General features: G+C 41.0%; 1 protein-coding gene across 1 annotated transcript in view; it reads left to right on the top strand.

The window, feature by feature from the left end:
• syn2b (synapsin IIb) overlaps nt 1-23,045 on the top strand; it is a 91,452-nt gene that overhangs the window by 40,031 nt on the left and 28,376 nt on the right. Inside the window, exons 2-5 of the mRNA XM_085777522.1 lie at nt 11,077-11,134; nt 12,976-13,067; nt 20,690-20,846; nt 21,152-21,241. Of these exons, the coding sequence (XP_085633648.1) occupies nt 11,077-11,134; nt 12,976-13,067; nt 20,690-20,846; nt 21,152-21,241 (397 nt within the window). The remainder of the gene's footprint in view (nt 1-11,076; nt 11,135-12,975; nt 13,068-20,689; nt 20,847-21,151; nt 21,242-23,045) is intronic.

Here is a 23,045-nt window from a genome sequence, read left to right as displayed (position 1 = left end):
TAACACAGGTGGGAAAGCAAGCCTCTAATATACTCACATGATGACACGATGACCCGTAAGTGCACAATATTAAAAAAAATGTTACATAATTATAGAACACACAATATGAAAAGAAAAGAGAAAAATGTGTGCACAAGCATGCTATGATAACAGTAACATGACATAATCATCAGGTATTAAAAAAACCCATCATAGTCAGTATTTTATCAGACAGTAATACACCTGCCAATCACCTGCTATGTGCTGTAGTGCTGATTTGTTTTTGTTTTTTACAGTCATCAAGGTAAACTGTAGCAACTTTAGTAGGTCCTTCATTTTTACATCCCGCCTGATCATCAGGTCAATATTTAAATTATTCATATTCCAAACACCTGCAAAACTCATGCCTTCTCTTGAGCCTTGGATGCACTGTTCTCTGGCTCTTGCTCTGCACTGCTTGCTTCTCACAGGGTGGTTTCACACTAGAAGCCTATGCAGGCCTGGATCCGAGTGCACTTTTCAGTATACAGTTCATTAAATAAGTGTGTACTGTGCTCCGGTAGGTTTCACAAACCGTGCCCCAAGTCCGCTTGAAAAGTCTCACACACTGATCATGTGTACTCAGGCACTGTACAGAGGAGATGAGAAAAGCAACCGTGCCCAAACAAGGAAGTGGGCTGCTATTGACCATTTTATCCTCTGAGCTGCCTGGTACATGATGAGGCAGGAAAGCAGTTGGTGTCTCCACAGTAATAAAAACAGGCATAGTGGACTCCATTGTCTGTCTATCTGCATTGGGACTGCAACTGGCGCTCTGCTCTCTACTGCATCGTACACTGAACAGTGAATAGAAACAAATGCCGGCTAATTTGTGATGTAAGTGGTTGCTTCTTCTTTGCTGTGGTAATGGCAGACTTCAAACTTAGGTTTATGGAAATTATAGTGTTAATGATTTATTATTTTTACACATTTCGAGGTGAAAAAGATTCATCATTTAACCAGGAATACGACGGGTTGCAGCCCTAATCTGCTGTGTGTCTTTTAAAGATTCATTTACAAACTCAGTGTCTCAGTATTGTTGACTTAATGAATCAAACATGTGAACACGGTCCTGGCCCAGGCTGTTGTTGTTGTTGTTGTTTTTCTTTAGAGGTTTTCATTGGAGGATGCAGATACAACAGTCCTAATCAGACCATATTACCACAGTCATACGCTCTCCTGACACAGACAACAATTTGCAATAATGAGGAGGTTGTTTTTTTCTCCTTTCTGGAGAACCTCAGTGTGTGATGAGCAGTCATGCCCCACTTTTGCATGCAATTGTTTTCACTTTGTCACTCCCCTTAATTAGCGAACTGAAAACCAAATACCTCTGCATTCTGTCTGACTAAGAACAATACAACGGCTAATTGGCCGTTCAGGTCACACTATGACAGGCGCATGGAGGCAGACTATTAATACTGTGCTATCAAAGCAGACAGCATGTGCATACTGTAGTGCTACTAGGTTTCTAATGTTAACAGACTTGAGGCTTCAAGTGCATAGTCTTTTTGCATGAATGTTTTTAATTTCATTTTAGAAACACATCCATATATCTCCCAATTAAAACTTCTATTTTCTGTATTACTCAGTTCCTATCAGTTCATGGTTATTCACATATTGATTTTGATATTGATGGCTGAAGTCATGGTGGTCTAGCAGTGATAATTGGAGTCATCATGCCTCCCCGGCCAGCCGCTCGTTTAATCTAGCCAGTGTAATTACAAATCAATCACAGATTCAGAATACATGGTTTTTTATGCCTGAAATGAAAAGCAGTCTTAAGTGGAGCTGAAATTAGAGTGCCATCTTCTACTGAGTTGAAAACCATGGACAGATTCAATCAGGCTGCAGCTGTCAGCTGCCATTCAAAAGTGAAAGGTGGACCAGGTGAATGCAAAACTCCTCTTAGTCTCATTGTAAGAGAGCCAATGGACAGAGGATTGAGATTGTAGCAGGGAAAGGAAATGACAAAACAAAGGAGGAGAAGGGAAATTATACATCAGGCATACCTGAGAGCTCGATGGTGGGATAATGTGATAAGGAGGCTGGGAGGTAGACTGAAGTGAGAAAGAAAGGAAAGGAGGAATAAAGGTATTTTTTAAGTTTCATTAAATTATTGGATTAAAGCCCCAGTATGTAACTTATTTCGCTTTTTATTAGCAAAAATCAGTGCCTGTTAAAACTGTCATCACTGTGTGAGGAAGGATGTAGGCACTGATGTTGCATTCAGGTGCAGTCAGGCACCTGAATGACGGATGTTATTTTACTGGGTCAGGTAAACAATACGACATCACCATGACAACATATTGTCACTCCTGTATTGTTTTGCCTCGTGCTGGCGGACCACTTGTTTACATAGACGCTTGTTTATCCTGTTACAGTACATGCAGTGTCTGTTGTCTGTCTGACGTCTGCCCGATTTCACGTGAACGCAACATCAAGAATACGTTCAGATATGCAACCGCACCGCTAGATGGGGGGAATTCCTACATATTATACCTTTAAAGAAAACAAAACAGAGGTTTCAGGAAAACAGGACACACTCGAGCTCCTTGACCTTGGCCCTCCAAAAAGCAAACACACATCTCTTCAAACTGAACAGAACTTAATTATATTCAGCCCCACCCCTACCCTTTCTTTCTGTATTGAGATATGCTTAAGTTTAATCAATGACCTGAGATGTTTTGATGAAATTGATTGAGTATAAAGGTTAATTGCATTGATTAGCTGTGTTTTCCTGTTACGATTATTTTCTCGCTATGTAGTGAGCAGCTGGGTTTCCTCCCCAATTTACACTAGAATATTGTACTGTCTGGGGCCCGACATTATTTTTGTGTTTGAAGAGGCTTCTGCACTACAAGAATTTTTACCCTTGTAAAAAAAAATATGAAAAATACTCTCATCTTGGATGCTTATAATTTGATTTACTGCAATGGTGATAAATTGTTTCCATTATCTATTTTTAACCAGATTCATTCAGCCAAGTCTGGTAGACTTTAAATGGATCAAAAATAATTTTAAAAAGGATAAATAAATGGATCAACAAGGTAAATGTAGCAAAAAGGGACAAAGTGTGAGCAGGAACAAGAGAAAGGCGATGAAAAACTGCAACAGAAAGTAAGAAGCTGCCAAGTTACAAGGACAAGATAAAAAAGATTACTGTCACTCCTGACTGCTTTCCAAGGGGGAAAAAAGCACAATAACTACACACACGTATGTGCACAAAACACAGCGCGCGCGCGCACACACACAGTTGAGGAACTCCCTCAGTATCTGTACAATCAACTCTGCTCTAAGTTTCAAGATGTTGCCTAGATGAGCCTTTTTCAGTAAAGCAGATGTGCAGTCAGTGGGTGTTCTAACACACTACACGACAGCGCAGCGCCCTTTGGGTCGTCATATGTAATAAAACCACAGCAGCAGACCACAGACATTGAGCCCTCCACCACCACCAACACACACATCTCTAAACTTCATCTTCAAACCTGTTGTACAAACAGAAAATGAACGTCTCATGTATTTTAAACCATCTGGTGTTTAATTCAACATCAGAAATTATTCATAAAGCAGCAGACAGTCTTTATAAAGACATTTTACTGGTTCTATGTGTGTGGCAGATTAAAGATTTTGCTAATGCTTCTCAGAGCAGTAATGAAAACCTAAAAAAGCTGTCAGACTGACAAAATCACATTGATTATCTAAAATAAATCCACCATTAAATCCATCATTAAAATCATTACATATTGAAAAGATTGTATTACTTCCTACAACTTCTAGATACATAACACCAAATCCACTACAATAATTATACATTGGCACCCAAGATACACATGTTGATTTATTCTTTAAAGCCATTGTTGTTCGTAGAAGTTCAGAGAGAGAGAGAGAGAGAATGACCCTAACCTTTCCACTTCTTCATCTGAGGAGGGTTGTGTAAACTAAGAACATTACTGTAGGAGCTGGATTTGTTGCATTATGAATCTTTGCAGTCACGACTCTGAGCTCTTGTTTCAATATGATCTTTTGGTTGAGTGAGTTGATGTAAAATCATTTTGTCCTGCCCAGATGTGACTCTTTACCTTAGTTTCTTGGGGTTTTCGATATCAAGCATGAAGCAGAAGTGTGTATTAGACACCTCTTCCTTCATATGGTCATGTTCAGGCTGAATGGACTGTACCTTATTGGTCAGTGTTTCTTCCTCTGCCTCCTCGGCTTCCCCATCCTGCTCCTGGCTACCATGGTCACCCTCTCCTCCTACATGTTGTCGCTGCACAATGAGGAGGGTCATTGTGACCTGCTCTCTCTCTCTCTCTCTCTCTCTCTCTCTCTCTCTCTCTCTCTCTCTCTCTTTCTCTCTCTCCATCCTTATTCCTACCTATCCACAGACCTTTGGCTCTCTAACGGCCCACAGCTTCTAACAGGTGAAGTGACAGAGGGAGGGGTGGGGGCTACAAGCAATCAGGCCAGTCGAGTATTGGTATAGATGATGAACCAATGGGCCACTGTGCATACTTTATGGACCGTTTATTGACCCAAAATAACTTGTTCTTTCCCTTCATACCAGCCCAAAGGTACGTCAGCCCACTGGGTAAACGAAAACAAAGTTTTTTTTGTTTTGTTTTTTTTTACAATGATTGCTGTGAGTCCACAACATGTGGTTGCAGAGATATTCATCTCATCTTTACACACCTGAAGCTGAAAGTAGGACCAGTTCCTGACAATGGACAGCCAGGCCTTATTAAGCACAGGTCACACAAATGACAATGTGGCACAATCAGTTTATATTTTTCCATCCATTTCACTGGAAAATACATATCACTGTATCTCTAGTGAATCAATTCATTAAAATCAAAGAAAATGAATCATTTTACTCCTCAACACAGAAGGCATTTATGTGCTCATCATAATAAAGAGTGTCAACTGTGTTAGTCAATCTTAAGCCTTGATGTTCATTTCATAAAATCTTCATTAAATTGTGTTTTGGAAAGGTTGTGATATCAGGTTGTGGTGATAATTTGACTGGTTTCTGTATTTTGTCGCAACTTTCAGTTTCTTGCCAGAAACATTGACAGTCTGTGTGAGGGAGATGCAGCCTGTGGGACACCTGCATTCCTGCTGGGCTGAGAGAGCAGGATAATGGAGGGAAGAGGTGTTACAGCCTCCTGTGCTGCAGCTGAATAATTCAAGCGACATCTTCACCTCGGGCAGGAATACATGAGCCAATACCCGCTCTGATTTGAGGCCTTATACGGCCGTGCATGTTCAGACAGCGCAGCCAATCAGAACTATGTTTCCTCCGGCAATCTTTCTTCTTTCCACTTCCACAGAGGGCCAATCAAACGCTCAAAAGGACAAATTGCAAAGGACTGAATTCTGAGAGAAAAAGCAGGAGATAGAATCACGATAACTCTCTGTCTCTGTGTGTTTAATGTAGGATTTACTGCAGTCCTCCAAACGATCAGAGGGCTGACTTGTTCTGTCACAAACCTGGAGAGACATAAGGAGATTAGGACAGAAGTCAACGTGGGCAGTGTAGACGAACAAACCCAATTTTATCGCATATGCCTGTTATTTTCCAGTTTTTTTCTGTTACTGTTACCTTTACACCACACTCCGGTTGTCTTTTTTGTCCTTTTTTCCCAAAATGAATGAAGACCCTCTGAGCCTGTGGTGTCCTGTTGTGTAATATCTCCTGGGTATAACTCAACCAGCCTTCTTTAGTATGCAGCGTGCTGTTTTCCTAATCATAACATTCGGCCTTGCCCTGGCTCTTCTGTATTGATTGAAATGCTCGTGTTAAGCATGTTGTGTTATCTTCCCACATCCCATCCACTTGACTCGGAAGGAGCAGGCATTTCCCATCTGTTATCAATAGCAAAACACCTGTTTCACTGACGCGGGAAAATCTGTCACCCTGCGACTTTTAGGGACAAGAATACCTGGAGAAGAACTTGCAGTAGCAGGACACACGCAGTCAGCAAGTTTCCATAGAAACCGAAATTGATTTCTTGGTGCTCCCGTGTTCCTCCTCTCTCACTTTCATGCCCCGACATCTAGGCTACATTGTCTGTGTGCAGCCACAGTGACAGCGTGCCAGCTACAGCCAAATGATTACACTGACTGTCTCGCAGCGCGGCAGAGCTAACGGGACCGCTCCGACACTTCTTGTGCCCTTTGACCCCAACAGTCCAATCCGTGTTTTACACAGTCTCCACGATGAGAAGGCGCTGCACTGCCGGAGGTATTGTGGGCTGTGCCCTAAAATGAAGATGGTTGTTTTTGCACATGGTTCTTCTGCTTTATTCCTTGATCTCTCAGTGCTGCCTGCCATTGATTCTGACATATTAGATCAATACGCCTCTCTCAAAGACAGATGTTTTTCTACATTTTAAAGGTGTTCAGAAATGGCAGTTTGTCCCGTTTGTCGTGTCTCCTTCTAGGAGTTTCCACAAGTTGCCGCACGAGTTTCCCCGAGTAAGGAAAACGAATTTGATTGGTCGTTATTGAGCGGGCAGGATATTCAATGTTTGGGGCGAGACCGAGCTCGTGTGTGTGTCTCAGACATTTGATTGACAGATGACGGATGCAATATCAGTGGCTGATGAATCGTGAGCAGCATGACACATAATCCGTGTGCCTGCATTATCCAATGCGAAAAAAACAACAACCCCAATTTCATCCCAGATTTACTCGAAAATAGAATTTTGCACAAAGTTTGGGCTACATCATCTGATAGATGAGTGATTACACTAATTTTATGATCCAGAGTGGAATCGAATTAATTTTTCTTTTCTGTACATTTTTAAAGGAGACATATGATGCCCCCTTTCCACAAATTAAAATAGTTCCCAGGTGTCTTAAAGACATGTTTGTGACATGCTTTGGTCAAAATACCACAAGGATCAAACATCACAGCTCTTTTCATCCTCTCAAAACAGCCCTGTTCGGAATGGCTGGTTTCAGTGCCTGTCCCTTTAAATGCAAATTAACCACTGCTTGCCCGCCCCTTCTATTGGTCCAAGGTAGGGGTGGTATTATGCAAATTTGAATCCTAGTTACATCACTGGAAGACAACAGAAGGAACAGCTTGTGGACTTCAACCTTTTTTGTCAAATCTCACATTTTGGGGGCCGGAAGGCAAGACAAACACCCAAATATATGTTAAAGAGCCTTTAGAAAGTGCTATTTCCATAATATGTCCCCTTTAAAGCCCCACAGCAACAAAAAAATCTGCCTTGCACAATCGCTTGCGCCTCACTAAACCCCATTAACATGCAGCAGCTCATCTGTTTGCATACATTCCACATTCCAATAATAGGGCCTATGTGTTTGCGCTGTATCGATCATGATAAGCAGAGAGGAGGGAGAGGTAAACAGATGCGTAGGAGAAATGATGCATTGTGGGGGTTTGGGAGTATGACAAAGAAAAGGAGCAGACTCGGTTAGTACATCACCTGTCATGATGTGAAGTGTATCCTGCTGTAATGGGCAACAGACACAGTCATTACAGCCTGATTATGGCGTCTGTTCTTGCTGGTTGTAAGTCATGATATGTTACAGGACTCGGAGCCATGGAGACCAGAGTCTGAGGAGGATGTTACCTGGGTTCTTGGATTCATTCTGACTGGTTGATTACCTCAAGTAACCAAGCATCTGTGTGCAGTTTGTGTGAAGTTATTTTCCTGCAGAGTTTCTGGGAACAGAGGAGATAGTGGAGGCAAATGAATATAAATTGTCTGCACGATTGTGGTGATGTATTTGGGTTAGTGAAGTTTCAATGCAGAAACTTTAAGGAATTAGGTTTTAATTAGCTAACATCATTATATCTATGCATAATTAAACTGCTAATACCCGAGTCCACACTTCAGTTATTACTCATTATTGTTTTTGTTTTATGTAGGGATGTTAGATTTGTTGTAACTAATTCCTCCTCTCTGTATTTTTCTCTCTCATCCATTTGTCATATTTTCCTCCGTCTCTCTCTATTTCTCTCTGTTTTTATTTGAACGGCTTCATTCCTACCCGATTGTGTGGCTGCCTCAGACTCTTCGACTCCACAGATCAATAATGAGAGTGGGTTTGCAACAAATGACCCTGAAAAAATGGAGTCAACCGAGCTCAGCTTTTGAATGCAGTCATGTTGTTTCAGTGACGTCCACAAACCTGCATCCCAGCTTTTGTCACCGAGGTAACGGGATGTCATAAACATCTCAAATCCGGTTATACTCTCTCTACAAAAGCCTGTAGAAAAACAAATTAATCAAGCATAACATTATCATATTGATTATTGTTTACTCTGATTTTTTTCAGCTCATTCAGCTGCAGCGTTGGTTCAATATTTTCATCCTCAGTGCTCCACCTCCTTCCTTCAACCTCCTCAGATGTTTACTCCTTTAGATGTTTTTGCATGACCCTCATGAATTAAATAGGACGTTCAGTTTCCTTGACTAGTTTGCCACCCTGCACTCTGCGTAACAATATTCCCAGTCACTTTTGGAAAATAGCCAGACTGAGATCTAAATCCTAATATTGCCGTTATAAATTGGGATTAGAAAAAAACAAACATTATATGGTGTTAAATATTCATGGAATGGTTGGGGGGTGTGGGGGTTACCAACAAAATTTAATTTTCCACATTTTGAAATCCAATTTAAACCTGGCTGAGTTTATGCTCATGTTTGTTTTTATTTCATTTATCTTGTGTTGATGAACGAAACACCTGCACTCAGATTTTCATTTTTAGGCACTTATATACTGTATACAGGAAACATTTTTGTATATGTCGACCTGCTGTAGTACTGTATGTGGTGTATTCTTTCAGGTGTTGAGCATATATGCAAACAGATATACTAAATTAGCATCTGGGCACCACTCAGAATGGATCAATACCCTCAAAACTACGCTCAGTTAATTTCCTGCTTCTTGAATTCACAAATCAAATGAGAGTGAGTGAATCTGGTGCTTGTCAGATCACACACCAGCGCTGGTCCTAAATGAAGAAAAACACCACTGGCTTGTCTTCTTTGAGGTTTTATTTCACTACTGGGTGCTAGGAATTGAATACAGCAAACCGTAGGGGTGACTTGTCAGAGAGCATTCACCGTTGGACAACTTGACATGACATGCTGCAAGAGCAGAGCTAAAAGCAGAGTCAACGTCATCTCTAGATGAATGCTATGGATGTGTAAACTGTTCCCATTGTTACAATATAATAAGGTGATAATTTGTCACCATTTGTTGCCTTTACCACTGACCCCATTTAGCCAAAAACTATTAGTAATGCAGCTTTGGAGAAAAAATAGAAAAAGAAAAAATATTTATTAAAATGAGCTTTTGTCAGTGCTCAAAATGACATAATAAAGGTTGTCTCTCTTTTTTTCTCCTTTGTCGCAAGCGCTTTTGTCCTGTAAAAGCTGTTCCCTAGACATTCATTTACAGCTCTGCTGGCACTCACATTAGCCAATGATGTGTTTTGCTATGTGGCAGCCACATTATGCTTTTTTGATGAAATTAAATGAGGAAGCTCTCTGTAGGACATAATTATTGTCCATTACCGTGTTGGCCTGACATCCCACGTCTCTGCGTATTGTTTTGTATTGTATCACAGTGCAGATGCTGAACTTGGAGCCTCTTTTGCTCCCTAAACCCATTCACCAGCAGAGTACTGTCAATGTTGAATTAAAGTCAAGTCTGTGTCAGAATGAGGATGTTGTGTACACTGCTGGTGTAAGTGAGGTTTCATAGGTAGAGGTTAGGGTGTCATCTTGGCAACATCGTAATGTGTTAAAACAGCTGACCGAGCTGGGAAAAAAAAAAAAAACATACACGCTAACAGAATTTTACCTTCTGGGACTGAAAGAAGATTTATAGCTGCAATACCACGGTCACCAATTTTGCTGGCGTGGTTATTGATAGTTGGAAGTAGCAGCATCGTACCCTCAGAGTGTTTCTCTCACAGATGGTCTGATCCTAATGAACCAGACTAACGAGCCAGATGCTTCTGTGCTGCACTACGCAAAGGTCCTGTGAGGTTGAATGGAAAGGATCTTACATACAATTTAATTGACGGTATAGAAAGCAACCGTGAGTGATTTCATAAGCAGAGATACTGGTTGGTGTGGGCAAATGGTTTTCATGGAGGATTCAAGGACCGACTGATATTTAGAGGCAATTCATTTTTATTTATTTTATTTTTTTAAGTATATTTTTGTCGCTTTTTGTGCCTTTATTAGTTGAGAGACATGCAGGAAAGGGCCGCCCGATGCGGGATTCGAACCGGGGCCGCCTGCAAAGAGAAGAAAGACAAGAACGGGAAAAAGACAGGACTTTGAATACTAATACTATTTGTTTATACTTCCTGACAGAAAATACAATATAGATACTTTTTACTTTTATAGACTATATATCAGCCAGGACTTGCAGGCTGCTTTATTTAGATTCAGCGTAGGGGCTATAGTGAAGGATAAAGCGCCTGCAATTCATCTTCAGTGTGTAAAATGAAACCTCCTGAGCATTTTGTCCATTTCTGTTATGGCTGGCAGTGTGCGAGCCTCTCTGTCAGTCTGTCTTTGTCTGGCTGCCCTCCATCTGCTTGTGTGCGCGTGTGCGTGTGCGTGTGTTTGCCTGTTGTCTATTGCTACATCACTCTTGGGAAAGTGGCAGCCAAGATATTAGGAAGCAACGATCAAACCAAACTGTTATTGGGTACATTCATCATTCAAAGTGCAAGACAGTGTTTAATATTTGCAGCAGAATTGCAGCCTTAATCCAAATTTAATTTTGCTGCCTATTGACACAACACTAATTGCATTACACTAATCTTTTGTCAGGCTTTATAAGGCGTTAAGGTGCCTGTTGAAACAAACATCCCTCCACAGATGAGGAAGTTTGTCCATTAAAAAAGTGCACAGGCAGGCATCCATTTTCTTTCTTCCACTTGTTTCCACAGGGAGAGTAATGTCCAGTAGAGGGCAGCATAGACAGCTGAGAGCTTTTGAGTGAACAAATGACCGCAAATGACAAACTAATCTCCTCTGTCTCTTTTTTTTCCTCCAGGGCCAAAGTGTTTCGTGGAAAGAAGGTCCTTGGAGACTTCGACATCAAAGTGGAGCAGGTATAATATTGATTTTTAATGATCTATGATGCTGCAGAATCTTTTATAAGAAGTTTGAGGAGAGATGAAAGAGGAGTTACTCCATATTCACGTTTGATATGGAAATGCATATATTTTCACCGCCCAAGCACTTTACCGGAGACACATTGTTTCATATCAGCTTTACTTGTGTTGCACTTATTAAAACAGCTCACAGGTCATTTACAGATGCTAAAAAAGTTATACTCTTTTTTTTACCTGCATGGTGCAGCACACTGTCCAGAGCCAAAAGGGGTTAATTTATTGAAATGCATATAGTCATGTGCTTGTAGTTATGCTAGTGGTGCCACAGGAGGATGGATATTATTACACATAGTCATGGTCCCCAGAGGATGAAGGGGATTCTCTAAACTTCAACCTTTCACGCCATTTGTGACGTTTGGTTGACATCTAGTTGGATTGGTGCTAAATTTTGTGGAGATGTTCATGATTCCCAGATGATAAATCATGGTGATCCTTGTCTTAACCTCTAGCAGCATTACCATGTGGTTAACATTCCTGGTTTTGCATGTGATATCCTCAGAAGAACTAACTGCACACCTTAAATTAGGTAAAGATATTCAAAGTCCTTAGAAGATTTAAGATTTAATAATTTTATTGATCCACCATCAGATTAAAACCTTTCATTTACCAAAGACCTGCAGAACTGGTGACACTCGTGTTAGTGTTAGCCTCAGCTGCACTGTGTGTGTAGTGCTAATTAGCATTTGTTAGCATGCAACAGTGCACTGCTAAATTAAAATGATGATCCCTCTTGCTTAGTGGTGCTTGCTGATGTTAGCATTGCTGTAGCCTCTTGGTTAATACTGTTGAATGTAGTAGTCTCTTTGTCAGGTATCTGTGTCACCGTGGTTTGAAACCTCATCTGTCCCCAGAGCCGCTGTCATGTCATATATTCTGTTTGTATACGTGTTAAATAACCACACGTTCAAACCTGACAGTTATTTACATGTGAGACCAATCAGAAGCTTTGTAACATCATGGCGCGGTGACTGTATAGTTACGTTATATATGTAGTAACAGAATGTGACATTTTGGTTTCGTATTGGTTGAACCTCCAAACCACTTTGCAGGGCTTGGTTACTGCATTTGAAATGACTTTTCTCAGGGGTTTCACACCAAACAGTTTCACACTTAATAGATATTGACAGTTAAATTACAACTTCAAGCGTCACCACAGAAAAACGAAAATAGACTCCTGAGCAGAAGGCGGCAGCTATGAGTCACAGAGAAATCCTCACCATGTTTGCAACCACACCAAAGACCAGTATGTAGAGCACACATATACATCAGAAAAACTATATGGTTTATGTGTATACTGTAATGATATGGATTTGTATGTTAAGAGTTTACAAATGAATAACAACTGCAAATACAAGGTCTTTTTTTCTCAACTCCCTTTACTGCTACTGCAAAGAACGTTTGAGGAGAAAGTTATTCAGTGCTTAGTTTTCGTTTTGCTCCCAGTAGAAGTCATTAATTCAAATGAAAAAAAAAACAAAAACCCAAAAACAATGTGTCTGGTATGAAAGTAGCTGTAATTAGGGAATGAAGCTGACATATTACACATCTTTTATTGCACAATAATCTTGAACGCTGACAGTATAATTGTCTGGTTTGCTGCATCTTGTATATCACTTTGTTGTTACAGTGGTTTCTTTTAGAAACAATTCACCAAATAGACATTTATGATTATGCAACGTTCACCATTTAAAGGGATTTTCCTCAGCCTTCATATCAACACTCTAGGTTTGTGCTCAATAAAACTGTCCTGTGTCTCTCTCTTCTCTCCTCTCTCATAGGCCGAGTTCTCAGAGATCAACCTCGTCTCACATTCAAATGGAACCTGTAATGTGGACATGCAGGTTGTCAGGGGTGGAACCAAAGTGGTCAGGTCAGCACCACACACACACGCACGCACATCCATGTGCAAATGTAGCTTTTCATGTGTGTTATTGAGAATCACAAATCACATGCACAATCAGCTCTAGTTGCTGTCAACTACTGTAGTGATGAGATTAAACCTAAAATACAACCAAAATAAAAATATAACGTCTACCTTACCCTCCGACTGGAACTACACCAGTAAAAAAGCTGGGTCGTTACCAAAGTGTCCCTGCTTTGGAGATTAATTTTACTGTTTGTGCAAGAACATTTGGTCCCCATAAAAAGTCATAAGAGCAGCCTGCTCCCCATGGTTATTAAACCTCAGCTGTTGTGTGCTCAGGGCTAATTTACCGTGTACTCCCAAAATACAGCCAAAATGTACTCAAATTAATCAATAAAAACGTACCAAGGAAATAAGTGTCCAGCTTTTGAGGTCGATTTACTATTAAGTTTACAAAATTCATTTGCACTCTGAATGACCTTTTCTGTGGATTTCTGTTGCCTCAAATTACGCCGTAAAGGACAAATATGTTTTAAATTGATTTTTTTTTTAAATGTGTGAGCATAATCGCTCCTTTGGACTCACATGAATATTACAGTAATATTCCAGTTTATTTGGCATGATCCACTTTCAGACCTTAAAGGGATAGTTCAACATTTTGGCAAATTGGCCCATTGCCATAATCCCTATAGTCATAGCAGTAGGTTCGTTACCTTTAATCGTCGGTGCAAGCTATTTTTAGAACGGCGGAGCAGAGCCGTGAGCTGCTCAGAGCTACGCTACGGAGGCTAATGGGATTTCTTGGTTTCCCTCATCAAACTCATCAAATACACAATCCAACAACTCCAAAACGCTCTCGTCTACAAAACTCATCAGCGGTTTTGCATGAATTTACCTCAAAAACAACACTCACGTCTCATAAAGTTCCGTTATTATCTCATAGCGTGTGAGCCTCCGTAGCGTAGCTCTGAGCAGCTCTGCTCCGCCGTTCTAAAAATAGCTTGCACCGACAATTAAAGTTAGCGAACCTACTGCTATGACTATAGGGATTATGGCAATGGGCCAATTTGCCAAAATGTTGAACTATCCCTTTAATTAATGAACCTGGATATGAGCTTGTGACCCTAAACCTACCCCTGAAATGACATCTCACAAATGTGGCCCCACTTTGGAGGTTAGTTTGTGTTTATTTGTCCTCATTAAAGAAGTATAGACTAGACCAGGGGTGGGCAATTATTTTTTCCAGAGGGCCACACTGACTCCGATAAAGTGAGTGAAGGGCCACACGATTCGAAATCAAATTGAAACATCAAATATTTATTGCTGAATTATATATAATTATATATTAGCCTATATAACTACATATATTTGGTGGAAATGATTGCATTACAATAGGCTGACAGCCCACAATCAATGTAATCGCATTTTCAACTTTTATCCATCACAGATCACTGAAGAAACATGCTGTATTATGATATAAATATGGACTCAAGGCAGATTGTTTTATCAAAACTTACTGACCATAAATGACTGCACCAATTAATAATGTTCACAGACACCTGAATATTATAATTAAGCACTCAGATCCTTTTCAGTTCTGATTCAGTGAGACTGTTCTATTTGTATGTAGATAACCTTTTATTTATGAAGAAACACAATACTCCTTTGCTCCTGCCTAACAGCACCAACATGAAAAAAAAGACTGATTTGATTACAAGCGTAGCCATTGGTGGATGGAGGCTTCAGACGCACGTGGCTACAATCAGTCATATGGTCGATCACGTCAGAAAACCCAGCGATTTAATCACAGTTTGCTAAACCTTAGTGTTTGAGAAATAATAATTAGGTGCCGCGATGTTGCTTTATAACCGTCAGCAGTTATGATTCGGCTGACGGAGGGTTGTGAAACACCGGCCCGGTCCCGCGGTCTAGGCTACCGCTGACAGGGTCGCGGTGGTCAGAAACTCCGCTGTGGAGAAAAGCTGCAGCAGAGCGGCTGCTCTCCCTCCTCCGTCGGAGCTCCGGTGTCCGATAGAGAAAGAGACTGAGCAGCCGTTCATCACTGTCTTCTACCTGGAGGAGGTTACGTTGTTACTTTCTGTCTGCGATGTGCAGGCTCCTGTTCTAACAGGGCTGTCACTGTTTCAAACAGCTGATTAGTGCGCATCAACGTAATAAAAGCAATCGGGTCATAATACCAGTTCGGCTCGCACTTCGGCTCGCGGGCCGGATTGAGACGGCATGCGGGCCGGGTCTGGCCCGCGGGCCGTAAAATGCCCATGTATGGACTAGACCTATCAATTTTCAAACATTTGTGCATCGGTCAGTGATGATTCAAAGATTTTTTTTGTGTGAGATCAGGCAGAAAAACCTCAGAGTGCTCTTGGAAATAGTAAATAGACTTGTTTTGCTCAAACTTGTGATTGGTGGAAAAAGGGCAGAGGCGTACGCCCGCAACCATTACCCTCAAACTGGCACAGCGCATCTGCGTACAAACATGTGAACGTACTGTAAACCAGACAATCACCGCAAACCACACAGACACCAGTGTCCCGGCTGAAGGCAGCAGTGATTGGGCGAGACAGTAACTCCCTCCGTTCACCGGGAAACTAAACCAACAGGAAATGAAGACGGCAGCGTCGGCCCGATGATCAGCATCTCTGCCTTGCAATTACACTTTATGACGGGCTGGGACCCACACACATGCTTGCGCACAAACACACACACACACACTCAGCAGTGACCACCGCCTTGACTCAATGCGAGGTCAGGGAAACGTTGACACACAGGGGTAGACAGGAAGATTCACATTCACCTGTCCTGGCAACATCACATCCATAGACAGACTACATGTGTCATCTGAGCTCCTCTCAAGTTGTGTCAAGACGCAAGTCTCACATAAATATGGGCTCGCTGTAGAAAAAACTAATGAGTTTACACAACGTAATTATCACTCTGTCTTGTTCTCTGCCAGCCTGAGTTCGATACACACTCTTCAGACTTGGAAATGTTTTTTAATTATCTACATCTCTGTAATTGGGCTGTATTCATAGATCGTGATTTTTCAAACAGAAGAAACCCTTTACCAAGACAGAAGAAGTAATCTCTTTAAGGCTCTGAGTGTGTTGCTACAAAATATACACTTCCTCTTATAAAACTGTGTGCACTGTGGGATTATTCACTGTGTCTGGAAATATCTCATTTTTTACTGATGCTTCAGCAAAAGTGATGCAGCCATTCCTAACCTGTTTGGGAATGGCAGCATTAGCACAGAGCAGAGACGTCATTTAGCATCATTTATAAAAATGTACATTCTGAGTTGTGTGACTGCGAACGGACTCCCACTGATTTTGACTCAGCAGTGCTCTTGGAACATTTGCTAATCTCCTTGGTGCATGTGTGCACGCATGGTTAACTTCCATATGCTCAGCCTTTCTCATGTAGCCTACATGCAGGTCCTACACCGTCGTGTACTGTAAGGGCATGATAACATTTGACAGATTGAGTTCAATAGACCTTTAAAATCTAAAAGGAGTGTCCGTCCCTTTGACCTTGTAAGGTTTTTTTTCCCCCCTGTTATATTGTTTTCAATACGTCATGTGCAAAGACAGTCTGTTTTAATACTTTCCATCTTTCAAGCCTGTACCTATCAGCTTCACGACTTTTTTTCTTGTTTTTTGAAAGGTAAATCTTTAAATCTCAGTTCAAATGCATTAGTTGCAAATGCATTGTTATTACTCAGGAATTTTCTTTATCTGGGTAATGAAGTTTTTAAGAAACGTGACTCAAAATGATCAACGCTGGACTATTTTTAGCAGTAGATTAATATGTTTTGGTTGCTCCAGTGAGCATTTACTGCAGCAGGATGCTGAATGTGAGATTAACCCAAAATAAACTACAGTGCGTCAATGTACGTCATAGTAAGCTAACATCACTCAGCAACAGTGCAGCTCAAAAAAATGATCAGTGAACAACAATGGATTATCTATGACACAAAAATAGAGTATAAAGATATTTATAATGTGTTGGCCAAAAAAAGAAAAAAGTGCTTGGTTAGCTTTCATCCACACACATGTTCACCCAGGTCAGAAGACAGAAACCAAAAATAGAAACGTCACTCAAGGATAATTGGAAATGGATGTGTTGCTGACATCACTGTCTATCTTTATTCCTTCCTTATTGACTCTAAATTATAAAAATAGGTTGATCAATAGATGAAGAATGAAGTAAATAAGATGACAGATCACATGATAAAAGTTCAGCTTTCTTCATGAGCTCTGATGCAGCTCACAGTGAAAACAGAGGAAAGTGCAAAGTAAGAAATAGTTACTGTGGCATTGCCGGGAACACAGATCCCAGGTATTAAGCTGAGACCATGTTGATCTCTGCTGCCTACTGTCAGTAATGAAGAGATTATAGTCCCATAAATTGCTGCGTCCTCCCCACCGCAGCCTGTTTTAGTTTCTTGGAGTGCCTGATTAGTATTCTGGGTGCACCAGGAGCTGGTGGTGGTCACGCTGTGCCAGAGTTTTTTCTCTCTGTCTGTCTCTTCTCCCTCACCACGCTCTACATCTCTCTTACTCTGTGTTTTCCGTCTCTGTCCCTTCGCCCTCCCCGGCCTTTTGTTCGCTCTCCCTCTCTCTCCTACATGAATTCAGAGACAGAAAAAGGCAAACAAAAAATAACAGGAGTCATGCTCTATCACCATCAACCCTTCACTGAGCTAAACACCAGACCTGTAGTCTTTTGTAGTCTCCTGTTGAGACCCACAATTTGAGCTTTTTTTTTTTCATAAAATGATAGTAGATCTTAAAACCTCAAACCTAGATCTATTGTTATCTAGTCATTTTTTGCACGTTCACCCCCACCCCTCCGTTTCCTGTCAGCTGTTGAATTCCCCCTGCACTGCGGCGCTCATCACTGCTCAGCTCTGCTGCCGTCCCAGGGAGGGACCACACGCAGCAACCTCTGTGACACATGTCACCAGCGGCATCATTGTCTCAACTGCCAGTGATGAGGTTACCCAGGAGACCAAAATATGTGGGAGAATCACATTACCCCCCCCCCTCTTCCCCTCGCCTCTTTCCACCTCTGACAGGGGGCAGACAATAACAGAAAAGGTTGATTTCACTCTCTAATAGAGCAGAGTCATCGACATCATTACAGATAAAGACACTCATTGTCATTAGAAAGTGTATAAACTGAACATAAAACTTAATGACACAGTTCATCCACAGGAACTGCTGACTGTTGAGGTTATAGGAGTTTTGTCATCATGGTGACAATAATAACCATCAGGTTAAGGTTATAGACCAATCGTGGACATGCCATACTTCATGTCAGATGGTATCCCATGTGTATTGTTGACCCCACCCTACAGTATATGGAGATACATTTGTGTCTTTATTATTCAATTTAAAAAAAAGTTGATTTGAACAAAATATATATTTTCAATCAAAACAAACTTCACTTCAATTAAAAAAAAAAAAACTTTTTAATTACAAAAAAGTTTTTGAATGCCAAATCTATATCAATCAAAAAAACTTGCATGGAGTGCTGCATGGGTATCAATTGTCTTTGTCTCTTGTCTCTACCTCTGGTGCTCTTCAGTGTGAGGATCCAAATACTGGGTGGTAGCGGGAACTGAGGCACTCAGAGTAGGAAGGTGATTTTAAAAAGCCTTTATTGCAGCATGGCCAAACAAATTAAAACCAAGCCAACGCGTTGCGGCCACAGGCCTTCATCAGGGCTGGTATAAAATGGCCGCCCATATGTAACCTGTATATATAGAGAGAGGTCACATGACTGCAAAATATATATATTTGAGACCCAAAGAATTGCGTTTGAACCCTTTGTTTCTTTGATTGAAAAGTTTTTTTTTTGATTGAAGTAAGTTATTATTTGATTGAAAATATCTTTTTTGTTTAAATCAACTTTTTTTGATTGTATAATAAAGACACAAATGTATCTCCATAACCCCAGCCCCCTCCCCTCAGACATGTGCCATTCTCCTCCCTGCTGTAGCCTAGCAGTATACAATACAATACAATACAATACAATAAAACTATTATTAAAGCAGAAGTAAGTGATATATTTGTGTTAATATAAGTCTTAAATAGTTATATCTTCCGACAGCAATCACTTACATAGAGTGTTTGGACTGAAACACGGGTCTGTCAGTCACTCTGCTCTGCTCTGAGCCGAGGAGAAAACATTTATCGTATCCTACAGTTTTTATCCAATGAGGAGAGAGAACGGCATGCAGGGCTGTGTGTGCAGCCAAGGGACGCCGTGAATGTGGCGACGTAGGGACGAGGACTGTTATGGTGCGTTCAAGGAAACTCGTATTTTTCCGACCGTGAAGTCGTACCAGTTCGATCTGGTACGAGTTCACCGGTCGGAAGTTACGAGTGGCCGTTATAGTGACTTTCACCGGTAAAACAGGTCGGAAAAACACGAGTGGGTTGCCTGAAACGCTACAAAGTCGTAAGTTGTGACTTGAAGCTGTAATTTACGATTTCAAAAGCCTGCCTGGAACGCAGCATTAGCGAAAACGACCGGACCACTTACTTCTGCTTTAATAATAAAACTTTATTGTCCACCGTCGTGGAAAATTGTCTTCGGCTCACCATGAAAGAGATACATATTTCATTAAAAACACAGTTAAATAAGGAAACAGTTAAAACACAATTAATCATACAATGAATAAATAGAAAGAAAAGAAAAAAAAGAAAAGAAATTGAGAGCAGTTCATTGCTAGTGCCATTTAGGATACATTGAGAAAGTGGACATCATTTGGGATGAATGATTTTCTAATTCTATGTGAGAGTGAGTTCTATCTGCACCTGCTCATTGTCCTGCTGAGTTCTGCACTCAAACATGAAGGGGCATCAATCATTCTGCTCAAGATGCACAGCTCAGTTTTATTAAAGCTTCCAGGTTTCACTTCCTACATGACTGTGCACAAAAAAAGCTTTTTATTCAGCTGATATAATCAAGGGCTCACTGGTGCAGCTGCATCTGTTACAACAACAACAACACCAACAACAACAACAACAACAGAGCTTTCACTGCTTTTATACAACACATGTTTCTTTAATCTGCATTTATGATTTTTTAGAACTTCATGTGAAATAACACACTTACATAAAGGAGGTCTCAGCGTGTTTGTTGTGTTTCCTTTCTTCTGTGTTTATCATAGAATTCATGTGTGTAGCATCCAAGCAAAAGGAAGAAGTAGTGTCTAATGTGACTTTAAAGACAGAGCCTCTTCAGAATCCCTCACAGATGAAAATCTATTCATAGAAGAGAGACGTGAACACTGCATTGTGTTTTTTCACTGTCCAATTTTAGGCACTTTTGTTCCAGCCAGACTTATGTAACCAGTCTCTGGTTGCCACAGCATCCACAGACAAATACTCTACCTTGTGGTTTTTAATCTGAACCATGACTTGCGTCTAACGTTTCACTTCCATCATCTGCACATCCACAGGCCGGTAACATCTGCTGTCTGTTTTTACCGAACGTGAAAATTAAACCAGACAGGCAACGCTCGGGCCAATGAAACACAGTAAAACAACAAGTATGAGTTCATTCTTAATTCAGCTTGATTTCATTTCCCACACCAGGTCCTTCAGGCCCGACTTTGTCTTGGTGCGTCAGCATGCTTTCAGCATGGCCCAGAACGAGGACTTCAGGAACTTGATCATCGGCCTGCAGTACGCAGGCGTCCCCTCAGTCAACTCTCTGGACTCCATCTACAACCTCTGTGACAAACCCTGGGCCGTAAGCAATCTCAGTAAAACTCATTTACAAGCGCAACAACCCACACAGTTTGTTTTATTGACTGTAGATGGTTTTAATGGATCCTGCAGCTGTTTGTTTTAGATTTAATCAAGGAACATTGTTGTCAGTCTTTACTGAGAGATCACAATGAAAGTCAACATTACCATATGAATAATATGCATATACTTATACAGTAGTGTAATACATGTCATAATGTACTTATGCTCATTCACTCATTCAGTCCACATGTTTAATTTGCAATGAATTGACTTCTGCTTGCTCTCTGTTCTCCTTCTTCCCTCCAGTTTTCCCAGTTGGTCAATAATCAGAAGAAGATGGGTTCAGATAAGTTCCCTCTCATTGATCAGACTTTCTATCCCAACTACAGAGACATGGTAAGAATGATGCTTTTATTTTTGCACATTGTAACTCTGCAGCAAACTCATATTTACAAAACATCAGTTTTCCCACAGACAAATGTCTCCACCGATGTTTTTGATATTTCTGGGTAATGTTCTCTAAAAGTTTCTAAAGCTCTACTACCGGCGTTACTCGACTCCACTCGGCTTTGCTCTGGTACCAGGTACTATTCTAGAGAGCGTTTCCATTACAGGATAGTACTGCTTTTAGAGTAGCCAGTTGTCATAGCGACGGCGCTTAACAAAATAAAATGAAACCAAGCAGGATTTCTCACGTGGCTATGCCACATTTTAACCTTCATTAAAAAGTTTCGGCGTAATTGTGATAGTTAACTACATGACTTGTGACTTCACCTGGCGTCTCACGGCTGAAAACCAGCAACATTAGTGTAAGTTACTCGGTGGCCGCCCCGGTGTCCCAGCTCTCCTCTCTGCTGCACCGTGACACAAACGTGCTCCGTAACCCGTCATCTTTTGTTTTTGACAGTTACGACTACACAAATATACATGTCGTAACATTATATATGTTATATAACGTTATCCACCGCTCCGTATTCGGAGCGCTTCGCTGTAAACAAATCCACATGGCCAGGCGGAGGGCTAGCAAAACAGCGGAGAAGCGACCAGACTTGCATAGTTTGTTCATTTTAAAACATTTATTTAATGAAATGTGGTGATATCTGATGACCCGCGGCCGCTGGTGACGACTCTCTGACCAATCAGCGGTCTGCAATGTTTACACGTCACATTTTAGTACCGCTTCACCTGTTTTGGAACCGCGGTCGAGCAGGTACTAAAAAAATAGTATCGGGTACCAGGTTCCAGGTACTTTTACGTAATGGAAACGCAAAAAAGCCGAGTCGAGTCAAGCCGGTACCATGTAGTGGAAACGCGGCTTAAGTGTTCTACTGTATTAACACAAACAAAAAAAGTTTTGTTTTTCGCTCATGATACAAACCTTTTTGTAATTTACTTGCCTATGGTAAATATCACTGAAATGTCAAGTGGTCATTAGTCATTCACACAACGATAGGGGCAGCTTTTGGGTCTTGCTCAGTTCAACATGTGGACTGGGGCAGCCAGGGACTGAACCACCAACTCTCTGGTTAGTGGACAACCCACTTTACCTCCTCTGCCCTTATGCACACATTAGGGCATTTATGAAGTATGGCATGTGAAGAAATATATGCCATGGGGGCGCCGTATAGCTCAGTGGGTTGAGCAGGTGCCCCATATACCGAGGCTACAGTCCTTGCTGCAGCCGGCCGCAGTTCAAAACCTGAATCTGGTGGCCCTTTGCTGCATATCATTCTCCCTCTCTCTGCCTCACCAATCCCTCATACCTGTCTCTTTCAACTATCCTATCAAGTAAAGACAAAAATCCCCCAAATATACTTTAAAGGAGGAGTTTTGGAAAGCGAAGTGTTGACGGACGTCTTGCCAAGAATGTTTTCATTCATCAAGTGTGAAAGTCAGAGGTCCGAAGAAGATCAGATACCGTCATAGTTCCGATCATAAACGGCGATTCGGCAGCGTTATTCCCATGACCCGCCTGGCAGCGTTTCGATTTTGAAATACTAATACGGTGTCTTAATTTCTAATATACTGATAAAAAGAAAAAAAGAGTCAGTGAACTTTTATTCCATTGAGACATTTTATATACAATCCTTTTTGGTACATGGAAATAGAAAACTCTATTTAGACAGAAACAGAGACATAAATACAAACCCAAACAATTCGTTCAGTATAAAACAAACATGAAATAGTTTTATAGCACGTC

This window comes from Trachurus japonicus, chromosome 5, assembly GCF_045865225.1.
Source record: "Trachurus japonicus isolate A0001 chromosome 5, Traja_1.0".
NCBI lineage: Eukaryota > Metazoa > Chordata > Actinopteri > Carangiformes > Carangidae > Trachurus > Trachurus japonicus.
Note: the sequence above shows the minus strand (reverse complement) of the source record. Positions and strands in the feature narration are given on the sequence as shown.